Source organism: Cebus imitator, unplaced genomic scaffold (assembly GCF_001604975.1).
Source record: "Cebus imitator isolate Cc_AM_T3 unplaced genomic scaffold, Cebus_imitator-1.0 Scaffold33, whole genome shotgun sequence".
Lineage (NCBI taxonomy): Eukaryota > Metazoa > Chordata > Mammalia > Primates > Cebidae > Cebus > Cebus imitator.
The window spans coordinates 7,048,410-7,060,361 of record NW_016107348.1 but is presented as its reverse complement, the minus strand read 5'-3'; the positions used below and the strand labels follow the sequence as shown (position 1 = coordinate 7,060,361).

General features: G+C 33.6%; 1 protein-coding gene across 1 annotated transcript in view; it reads left to right on the top strand.

The window, feature by feature from the left end:
- TPR (translocated promoter region, nuclear basket protein) overlaps window positions 1-11,952 on the top strand; it is a 61,373-nt gene that overhangs the window by 26,389 nt on the left and 23,032 nt on the right. Inside the window, exons 24-36 of the mRNA XM_017524533.2 lie at window positions 474-626; window positions 1,114-1,230; window positions 2,217-2,420; window positions 2,705-2,889; window positions 3,312-3,459; window positions 5,004-5,141; window positions 5,238-5,369; window positions 6,638-6,768; window positions 8,467-8,677; window positions 9,506-9,649; window positions 9,953-10,151; window positions 11,104-11,309; window positions 11,509-11,570. Coding sequence (XP_017380022.1) covers window positions 474-626; window positions 1,114-1,230; window positions 2,217-2,420; window positions 2,705-2,889; window positions 3,312-3,459; window positions 5,004-5,141; window positions 5,238-5,369; window positions 6,638-6,768; window positions 8,467-8,677; window positions 9,506-9,649; window positions 9,953-10,151; window positions 11,104-11,309; window positions 11,509-11,570 — 2,030 coding nt within the window. The remainder of the gene's footprint in view (window positions 1-473; window positions 627-1,113; window positions 1,231-2,216; window positions 2,421-2,704; window positions 2,890-3,311; window positions 3,460-5,003; window positions 5,142-5,237; window positions 5,370-6,637; window positions 6,769-8,466; window positions 8,678-9,505; window positions 9,650-9,952; window positions 10,152-11,103; window positions 11,310-11,508; window positions 11,571-11,952) is intronic.

Here is an 11,952-nt window from a genome sequence, read left to right as displayed (position 1 = left end):
TGTTGACCAGGATGGTCTCGATCTCTTGACCTCGTGATCCACCCGCCTCGGCCTCCCAAAGTGCTGGGATTACAGGCTTGAGCCACCGCGCCCGGCAGGGCTGCAATTTTAAAAGATCCTTTTGTGGTTGACGTCACTGTAAGAAATCGAAATATATGAGGAAAATACCTTTCAGTTGTAGAATAGTTGGATTTGGCAAGTAGATATGATGATTGAGGGAGAAATGAGAGATTGGAAATTTCATTTCATGAGAGAAAAATGGCCAGTAGCCAAGTTAAGGCTAAGGTAAATACTTATAGATTTATATGGTGTTTTTGCTTATTGTTGAATCTTCTAATCACCTTTGATGGATTCTTTTTCTAATATAAAGGAAGCATTAATTTTATTACTTTGCAAACTAGTTTTGGAGAAAGTAATTGTATGCTTTTAAATGTATATAATTTTCATATCCTACTGTTTGTAATATGGCGAAGGTAACAGAAGAAGTACGTAAGAATATTGAAGTTCGTTTAAAAGAGTCAGCTGAGTTTCAGACACAATTGGAAAAGAAGCTAATGGAAGTAGAGAAGGAGAAACAAGAACTTCAGGATGATAAGAGAAGAGCCATAGAGAGCATGGAACAACAGGTAAATAAGTTATTAACCATGTTAAGGTTTTTTTGGTAAGGATTGGTTTATTTTAACTAGGTTGTTGCCATTTAGTTCATCTCAACAGAAATTTATTGAACACGTAGGTGAAATTAGTTTTGTTTTACTTTTTTCTATACATCTATATACATTTCTCCTTGAAATTTTTAGACTACTTTACAGAAATGGGTATCAGTGGTTCTTTTGTTGTTGTTTGTTTGTTTGTTTGTTTGTTTTTCTAGTGTCACAGGAAAGATCAGTGGTTCTTTTTAAAGGCCCCTACCTGAGACTTGACTTTTGCAAACATTAGTTAGGGAATGGATATAAAGTTGCAAAACTGATTATGTCAGCGTGTATTTTAAATTTAGCAGCAGTTTTTTGGGCTAATTGGATCTTTAAAAATGAGACTTCAATATAGCAATATAATACAGTATTTTCTAAGTAAGTTTGAATTGACTTTGTTTTTAATCTTCTTCCTTCTACGTAGTTATCTGAATTGAAGAAAACACTTTCTAGTGTTCAGAATGAAGTACAAGAAGCCCTTCAGAGAGCAAGCACAGCTTTAAGTAATGAGCAGCAAGCCAGACGTGACTGTCAGGAACAAGTAAGTTGTGCTCTTACAGCCAGTTATTGAGAAATGAGCTTTGATCCTAGAGAATGATTCTTGAAGTATATTTATGCACTGTGAGAACTGGTGGACCTTGCAAAAGTTCCAGATTATTTCCACTTTTGTGGAACTTAGGCAAGACAAACTGAAAAGTATTGATGAAGGCTAAAAATAAATAATGCAGTGTTCATTAACAAAGCAGTCTTGGCAAGTGGAAAAAAATAAAAATAGGAGTAGGAAACTAAAATTTGTACTTGCTCCCATTTGGGAAAATTATTTTACTATTGTCCTTCACTAGATCTGGTTATAAAATTACAGATACAATTGAATAGCGACAACCTTTTCTTAAAACAGGAACCTCTTGATAACATTTTTAATGCATTACTGAGTTTGCACAGATATCTGTATACTGCTTTTTATAAAATGTTAAACATTATTTTGAGTTTATATACGTACATGCACACACATGTTGAAGGTTTTTATAATTTTTTATGAACAAGAAATGATAATTCAGGAGTGGGAGTTAACCAAAGTGGTAGGATGGGATAGGACTACATGTGAGGATATTGGTAATGTTCTTATTTTAAGTTGGGTGGTATGTTAATAGCTATTCATTTGGTTACTGTTTTTTATTGCTTATATATGCATAACATGTATATCAGTATTTTAAGGTGTAATAGAGTGAAGAAATGCTTCAAAGTAAATTTCATGAAAATCAATTGATCTATAATTTAGTATTTACATAGCTGAGTTGTGTGTAGCTTCTTATATCAAAAAGTTTGTCCAAATTGCTAGTCTTCTAAGTTTCACTTCTGATAGTTTTGTAATATTTCATTAAGTAGCTAAAGCATTAACTTTTAATTATGTTCTACATTTAGATTGTCTTATTATTTAAAAAGTCCATTGTGTATCTTTTTCAAAAGTGCTAACTAGCTTTATGGATTTTTAATCCTTGGTATCAATTGCGTAATAATTTCTTATAGGCTAAAATAGCTGTGGAAGCTCAGAATAAGTATGAGAGAGAATTGATGCTGCATGCTGCTGATGTTGAAGCTCTACAAGCTGCGAAGGAACAGGTTTCAAAAATGGCCTCAGTGCGTCAGCATTTGGAAGAGACAACCCAGAAAGCAGAATCACAGTTATTGGAGTGCAAAGCGTCTTGGGAGGAAAGAGAAAGAATGTTAAAGGTATTACTGTAAATCTGAATAGAATGTTCAGGAGAATTGAAAGAGTTGTTTTATTTTTTAAATTTTTTTATTTTTTGAGACAGAGTCTAGCTCTGTTACCCAGGCTGGAGTGCAGTGGCGCGATATTGGCTCAATGCTATCTCCGCCTACCTAGTTCAGGCAATTCTCCTGCCTCAGCCTCCCAAGTAGCTGGGATTATAGGCATGAGCCACTGTTCCTGGCTGAGTTGTTTTTTAAAATGTGCATTGGAAAATCAGATACTCTGAAAGACTCTTGGCTTACAGGATGAGGTTTCCAAATGTGTATGTCGCTGTGAAGATCTGGAGAAACAAAACAGATTACTTCATGATCAGATTGAAAAATTAAGTGACAAGGTCGTTGCCTCTGTGAAGGAAGGTGTGCAAGGTCCACTGAATGTATCTCTCAGTGAAGAAGGAAAATCTCAAGAACAAATTTTGGAAATTCTCAGGTAAATCATATTCTTACTGCTTTATTTCTGTGGTATAACAACTATGAAATGAAACTATAAATGCATAAATTAGAGAAAATGATTATACACGATTTTGATATAAAGCTCGTTCTTTTATTTGTCAAAAAACTCATAACTTTTACCATTTAGACATATTGAATAAGTGACTATAGTTGAATCTGATAGATTGAAAACTAGAGCAGTTTTCTCTTGAAAAAGTAAAAATCAGATCATTTTAGAGATAAACATTCTAAAGCCACTGTCTGTAATAAAAAATGGAAATGCATCTCCCATTATTATTATTAATGAAAAATTTGCAATAGTTATTAAAGTAGGTACTTTTTGTCATCTTACAAAATTATCCAAGTTTTGAAATATTGGCTTTTAAAAATTCACTTAAAATTTTAATATCATTTTTGTAGATTTATACGGCGAGAAAAAGAAATTGCTGAAACTAGGTTTGAGGTGGCTCAGGTTGAGAGTCTGCGTTATCGACAAAGGGTTGAACTTTTAGAAAGAGAGCTGCAGGAACTGCAAGATAGTCTAAATGCTGAAAGGGAGAAAGTCCAGGTAGGTATACTAAGCTTTAAGAAAACACTTGTTAAATAAAAGAGAAGCACTCATTTATATCTCTACCATTTAACACAATGTAAAATTTAACTTGAAGTAAGCATTCTTCTGAACTTTTAAATTTATTAAGCATTTGCTAAATGCTAATATTAAATATAGTGCTTAAAAGTAAAGGCTTAGTTACTTCATCTGTAATATTTGGATAATGAAGATTAATTGAATTTGTGTACATGAAGCATTTACAAGCATGTCTGGTATGTAGTGGGTGCTTAATAAATTCCAGCTATCTTAATTTATTATAGTTGTCGTGGTTTATACATGTAGATGGCCATTCTAGGATAGTGATTTAAACTGCTACAGAATATCTTTCTTAGCCAAGGAGCAAAAAGTAGTAAAAACTGACAACCAAAGGAAAAGGTGTGATAGTGAAATGGATGGTAATTAACAAGCTTGACTCCTTACCCCACACTACCACCCAAAGCTTATTGTTCAGTTACTTCATTCTTAGGAACTGCAGTAGTATACACCGGCATCTAGAAGGAAGCAAATTAAGATCTTGAAACATTTACTTTCTTTTAACTGATAAGTAGTCAAAATCACTGTTAAAGAAGAAACCATTGAACAGGGAAAAGTAAATAATTAAGTTTATGGGATTTATCTGTTCAGCAGAAGCTAAAGGTTCCAGAATTACATCCTTTTTAATTCCCATGTATCTCACCGTGGAAATAATAAACAGAACCTTCAGTTCAATGGAGTTAATACTTGGAGGAAAAGGGACAGAATCAGAGTCTCTAACAAAGATTGCATATTGTTTCAGTCTTTTCTGCTTTTTTTATTCCTTTGGGCTATAGAAAGTAAATACTAGAAAATGCCCACCCACAAACAAGTTCTTAGGGGGAAAACCAACTCTCAAATACAGGAAGAAGAGAGTTAACAATTAACATAGATTATATAAAAAATAATATAACGTCTGTCTAAGCATGAACAGTGTAGCATAGCAACTATGAAATACGCCATAGCCTTAAAAATAATGGGGAAAGAAAGTGATACCAAGTGCAGAAGATGGATAATTATACCCTATGAGAAGAAAAAAAGTTCTTCACAGATAATTGAGTAAAATTGCTCATAACCAAAGTGATGAAACAGTGGATCAAAATGAAGAGAGATTTCTGAACAAGAGGGAAAATACTGAGCATTAAAATAACATTTTAGAACTAATAATGGAATTCAGTGCAGCAAGAAAAAAATAGATGCAGAAAGATACAGATTTGGATTGATGTTTTTACCTAATGTTAATACTGCTTATTTGTTGGTGGGATTTGTAGCATCTTTTCACTTTTATCTTTGTACTTCTTGAATTTGTTTAAACTCTGCAGTTAGCATACTTCACAGAAAAGTAAATGTGAACTTTCAAAAATGTTAGTTCTAAAAGTTGAAACTTAAATCCTCTTCACTTTGTTGTAGGGGGGATTTGAGCTCATAGGAAGAGGTAGACTTTCAACTATTGTTAGATGTTGCTATGTATATGTATTTGAAATGTTTAGGTAACTGCAAAGACAATGGCTCAGCATGAAGAACTGATGAAGAAAACTGAAACAATGAACGTAGTTATGGAGACCAATAAAATGCTGAGAGAAGAAAAAGAGAGATTAGAACAGGATCTACAGCAAACGCAAGCAAAGGTTTGTTGCTTGGTTATCAAGAGTGGAAGCTTGTTATTTTTAATAATAAATGAATTTTTACATTTGTTGTTAAAAAAATATTGGCACTATTTTCAGGTGAGGAAACTGGAGTTAGATATTTTGCCCTTACAAGAAGCAAATGCTGAGCTGAGTGAGAAAAGCGGTATGCTACAGGCAGAGAAGAAGCTGTTAGAAGAGGATGTCAAACGTTGGAAAGCACGTAACCAGGTAAATGCAGTTAAACCATTCCAAAACAGAAACGTGTTTTTAATAATAGGGGAAGTTTAGGGGAGTAAAAATATTTGAGGAACTAGTGAAAATTATTGTTTATCAGTGAAAGTCTAATATGTTATTAATAGGTGTAAATATGTGACATGTTAAACTTACAACTCAATTTATAAAATGTTTTGTTTACATCTTATAATTTCTAAAAAGCAGTTACTTTATTTTCCATAATTTTAAAGTTTTAGGCTTTCATTTTATCTACTAAAATACTTTTATACATGAAAGTAGAAATCTGAAGCCAGACATAGTGGCTCATGCTTGTAATCTCAGCACTTTGGAAGGCCAACACGGGAGGATTGCTTGAGCCTAGAAGTTTGAGACCAGCCTGGGCAATGTAGTGAGACTCCGTCTCTACAAAAAATTAAAAATTAGTTTGGAATGGTGGTGCATTCCTATAGTTCCATCTACTTGGGAGGCTGAGGCCACAGGATCATTTGAGCTCAGGAGGTTGAAACTGTAGTGAGTTGGGATGGTGCCACTGCACTCCAGCCTGGGTGAGAGAGGGAGACCCTGTCCAAAAAAAAAAAAGAAAAATAGGAATCTGTATTATTTATTGAATTTCTTGAAGCACTTTGAAAAGACTTGTTCACTGGTACATTTTTAGGAAGATGAAACCATGTAACATACTCTGGTTAGAAACTCCAGCTCCATATTCAAAAGGTTCGAAGTCTCCCTTGCATGTAATAATTATATGACTTGGGAGAGTTTCTTAACCTTTTGGAGCTTCAGTTTTCCTTATCTGTAAAATGAGGGAAACTCTTACCACCCTTCATGTGATAAAAAATTAATAAATGTAAAGCACATTACCTGGCATCTACAGAATGTGTTTAGTTTGTAATGTATTATCTACGTTTTTTTCTTGTAAATTTCACTTCAGTGAAATTAGGTACTTAATATTAAAAGTTTTGGTTCTTTGGATCCCTTTATTTGGCTTCTTTGGACCTAATACGAAACATTATTCACAAATATGAAAAAATAATAAGCAGTTAATGACATTTGTTTTTTGTTTTTTTTTTTCCTTCCATTTTGGCTAGACTTCTTAGTCAAAAAACCAAAGCTTAGTTTAATCTCAGTATCTTGTAGTTCCATGCTTGATCACTTTACATGCAGGACACCTAATGTAAACATAATCAGATATTCTGCCATTTTATTATAGCACATTTGTTTCATAAAACCTAAACAAAATCAAGTATGCATTTTTATTATTCTAGCATCTAGTAAGTCAACAGAAAGATCCAGATACAGAAGAATATCGGAAGCTCCTTTCTGAAAAGGAAGTTCATACTAAGCGTATTCAACAGTTGACAGAAGAAATTGGGAGACTTAAAGCTGAAATTGCAAGGTATATGGAAAGGAGCCTTAAATCATATATAATATATAAAATCTTAAAGAAATTTACGTGACTCCCCAAGTGCCTGCCCCCTGATTTTAGAAAGAATGGGAAGTGCTAGAGGACCTGTATCTGACTGCTGTCTACTTTACAGAGTCAAGCAAACAGTGATTTAATATTGTCCCTTTGTATATAAGGTACATATGTGAATATTTTTATTATAGATAATTATTTCTCTGTATTTCATTTTTTAAAGAGTTACTCAATAGAAGCTAACTTTATAGCTGTCAAATCACTTTTACAAGTAGTTTTTTTGTTTGTTTGTTTCTTTTGGTTAGCTTATATTTGTGACTCTATAAGGGAAGTGGGTTTTATTGTTTTGGCTTTTGCGTTCACTTTTTTTTTTATGGAGAACAGGGTTTCTCTCTGTTGTCCAGGCTGGTCTCAAGCTTTCCTCCCTGCCTCCCTAAGTGCTGGGATTACAGGCATGAGCCATCATGTCTGGCCAAAGGAAGTTTTAAAGTCTAATATTTTCTTACCTGAACCAATAGCAAAGTATTTTCCACTTTAAAATTAAGAAATTAAATATTAAAATTAATGTTTCTGTTTTACCTTTTTTAAGCTTTAGTGTGATTTGTCCATGTCATGACCCCATTTATACATTGCTTTACAACCTACAGATTTTTGTCACACACACACACACACACACACACACACACACACACATATTCTCTTTATAACAATAGTCTAGCATATTAAGTAGGAGAGTTATTTTTTAATCTTACAAATGAGGAAGCTGGTGGCTCATGCCTGTAATCCCAGCACTTTGGGAGGCTGAGGCGGGCAGATCACCTGAAGTTAGGAGTTCGAGACCAGCCTGGCCAACAAGATGAAACCGCGTCTCTACTAAAAAATAAAAATTAGCCGGGTGTGGTGGCATATGCCTGTAGTCTCAGCTACTCTGGAGGTTGAGGCAGGAGAATTGCTTGAACCCTGGAGGCAGAGGTTGCAGTGAGCTAACATTGCACCACCGCATTCCAGCCTGGGCAACAGAGTGAGAGTCCGTCAAAAAAAAAAAAAAAAGAGGAAGCTGAGATTCAAAAAGATTGATTACCTAAAGTTACAGAATTAACCCATACCCTTAATTCAGGCCATCTGATTTCAAGGTCAGTTCAGGGTATAGTACAGTGATTGGCAAACTGTAACCTATAGACCAAATGTGGCCCATGATTTGGTTTTGTACAGCCTTTAAGCTAAGAATGATTTTTATATTTTTAAAGCATTGTTTTAAAAAAAAAATGTAGCAAAGACTGTGGCTTGCAAAGCATAACATATTCTATCTGGCGCTTTACAGAGAAAATTTGACAATACTCAATGCAGCAGAAAGATCCAGGTTTTGCTCTCAAGCAAGTCTGAATTAAAATCTGGGTACCATCACTTGATTTTAGTTTGTAAAATTGTGCGTTTTACTTGACCATTGGTAGCTCCGTGTTTCTCACCTCTAAAATGTGCGTGTAAACCTATGTAATAAGATCTTTCTGAAGGGCTGTAAATTCATGAGGTCTTACCTTTTGAAGTATACGGGTATTATTTAGGATTTTCAAATTAAAAAATATTATTAAAGCAATATAATACAAAGTTACATTGAACTTCAGAATTTGAAAAAAGTCTTATGTATTTAATCTTTCTTCTTTCCCCCATTTTTTAAAGATCAAATGCATCTTTGACTAACAACCAGAACTTAATTCAGAGCCTGAAGGAAGATCTGAATAAAGTAAGAACTGAAAAAGAAAACATCCAGAAGGACTTAGATGCCAAAATAATTGATATCCAAGAAAAAGTCAAAACTATTACTCAAGTAAAGAAAATTGGACGTAGGTACAAGACTCAGTATGAAGAACTTAAAGCACAACAGGATAAGGTATTTTGAAGAAGCTTTTCTTACAAAAAAAGATGAATGTTATAAAATCTTTATTTCTTTATAATTTTGAATATTACTAACTTTTAGATACTAAACTCTTGTGTAAGCATTTATGGTATCTTTATTTAAGATTAATTCTTTACTGTGTCTGAAAATGCATTATAAACTCAGAGAGATTTTGGTAAATACTAGATATTATAGTTCACTTTTCACCTTTCAAATACTCTGCATTTTCAAAGCTAGGTTCTCATAACTCACTACTAATTAGAATTGTGTATATTAAAAAATGATGACTGATCAGATTTTGTAGTTTTAAATAAGTTGTTTATGTTAACCACCTATCAAAAAAAATTCAGAAATCATTATATTTTGAATCTAAATATTGTTTTTACTTCCTGAAAGTAAGGAATTTATATGTTGACAATTATGTATTTATTACATGCTGGATTAGAAAATAAATATAAAGAAAAAAATTCACAATTCTTAGTACATTAGTATGCTTTTTCATACATGTAGGCAATGTGTTCTTCCAAAGAAATAATATTATTTGCTTATATTGTTTTGTAGTCTGCTTTTTTCACTTGATTCATTATTATGAAAATACATTTCAGTGTTGAAAATTTAACTATAATGTGTTAATTTGATTAGCTTTTTAATATTCAGTTATATGGAAAACGATAACTAGTTCCCCATTTTTGGAGATTACAGTTGTTCCATAGAAAAGTCAGTTTTGAATACCTCAAAGGATAAAATTTCTTTGCAAGCAGTGATTATTTTCTTAGACAAAATATAAATATATAAGTGTATTATTACTGTTTGTTGTCTTAGGTTTTGGAGACATCAGCTCAATCCTCTGGAGACCATCAGGAACAGCATGTTTCAGTCCAGGAGATGCAGGAGCTCAAAGAAACGCTCAACCAAGCTGAAACAAAATCAAAATCACTCGAGAGTCAAGTAGAGAATCTGCAGAAGGTAAGAATATGAGAACAGTAAGCCTGTTGTACATCTAAAGAAATATGTGTTAACTAGTGACACTTCCTCTTATCATGTGGGAATGGCTGCGTTTTATTCTTTTGACTTTGAATGGCTCATGTATGTAACTAGTATCTAATCATCTTCAAGTGTGCATTTAGTTGGTCTGACCACCATTTCTATACTTACACTTCCATTTAATCTACAAAAAAGCAAATAAGTTATACTTTTAAGTTGCTAGCACATACAGTTTATATTGAAATGATTGAATTCCATGGTGAATACTTTGTTTTCCTTTAAAAGACATTATCTGAAAAAGAGACAGAAGCAAGAAATCTTCAGGAACAGACTGTGCAGCTTCAGTCTGAACTTTCACGACTTCGTCAGGATCTTCAAGATAGGACCACACAGGAGGAGCAGCTCCGACAACAGATAACTGAAAAGGAAGAAAAAACAAGAAAGGCTATTGTAGCAGCAAAATCAAAAATTGCACACTTAGCTGGTAAATTTCTGCTGAAGGTTTGAACTTGGTAATGAAAATTATGTGTTGCAGGCTTAAAATTAAGTGGAATAGATAAAAAACAAAAGGTACCTACAGTGAAGGGGGTGTGTGTGTTTGCGTGCCTTTGTGTGCTTTAAATATTAGGAATATTTAGTTGGACACAAAGAGCAGTTCTGATTTTCAAGTGATGAGGATGTCTTTGATATATTTGTGAAATTTTTCTTAATTGTTGGCTGGCAGTATATAATGAAGTACTGCTATCATTCTGCTTTCATGTATAACAATTCTATCTTGTGACAGAGATCCTTTGAGCCCAGACCATGCTGCCTAGACACCTTATGTAGGCTGCATAAGGATTTTTGCCAGCTCAGGGATTTTTTTGTGCCTGATTTGTTGGAGGTCTTCTCTGGCTCTTCAGGGAGAACATCATGTGAAACTTATGAAGAACTTAGTTCTTCAAGGCTCAGGGCTTTATTCAGCCTTGCCTGTCAGTCTGCTGAGTAGTTAAATAAAATAAAATCAGTTGGGTTTTGTTACAGACATTTTTTAAAAATGATCTCTAAGACAGTGTTCTAACAACTTACTTGATTTTAAAAGTTCTTGAATTATTTTTAAACAGTAGATTATATGAAATAAAAATGTTGCAATTCATAATAATGAATTGAATGATACATGGAAATATAAAAGGGCTTCTGCTAGCTAGGATCTTTAGCTTTTTGAGATTTTACTTAGGAAAAAGTAAATTTTTATGTTGGAGTAAGTATATTTTATATTCTAGTAATAAGTTAAACATGAATGTACTTAGAACTTTGCTCATTGAGATGTATAGTGTATCATAACTGATGTAGATGTTATGGTAGAATCTGATGTGACTGTGTGCCAATTAAGTGCATAAATGTTGTTTTAAATATTTGATTATAATATTACTGTAATCACCTGGTTACTTCTTTAGGTGTAAAAGATCAGCTAACGAAAGAAAATGAGGAGCTAAAACAAAGGAATGGAGCCTTAGATCAGCAGAAAGATGAATTGGATGTTCGTATTACTGCTCTAAAGTCCCAATATGAAGGTCGAATTAGTCGCTTGGAAAGAGAACTCAGGGAGCATCAAGAGAGACACCTTGAGCAGAGAGATGAGCCTCAAGAACCTACTAATAAGGTGATTAGCTAATTCTGCTTAAGTAACAAATTATTTTTATTTGTACATTTTGCTTAAAAGTGTCTGGTGCTATAGGAGCCTTAGAGTGAATTTTGGCTAAAATTCAACATACAATTAACAATAATGAAATCTTTTTTTGTGGCATTTTCAGTGATTTCTTGTGGGCTAGGAACAACAGTCAAGAGCTTTCTCTTTATAGGTCCCTGAACAGCAGAGACAGATCACGCTGAAAACAACTCCAGCTTCTGGTGAAAGAGGAATGTGAGTTTTAGTTCTTTCATAGTCTGTTATTTTTCTTTTAAAGTTCAGGGAATATCTAGTGATCTTTGGGGAGGAAACAGAAATCTGTGTATGCTATTATAAAAATATACACTAAAGAGTTATTTTCTCTGCAAAACTGTATCATGTATTTGCCGACTTGTTTTCAGCATAGTTTCAGTCCTGTCAGATGAAGCTTTGTGACAGAGAAAACATCTCTCATCTTTTAGTTTATGGTTGGTTTCTAAGTTAGGCTGCTACTGATTTTCCCCATGATGTTGCATGATGACAGATATAAAATGCTGGGCTGATACTTGGGTTCAGCAATTCAACAGGTGGATACATTCTGCATTGTCAGGATGCACACCCTGGAGCATTCCCTGCA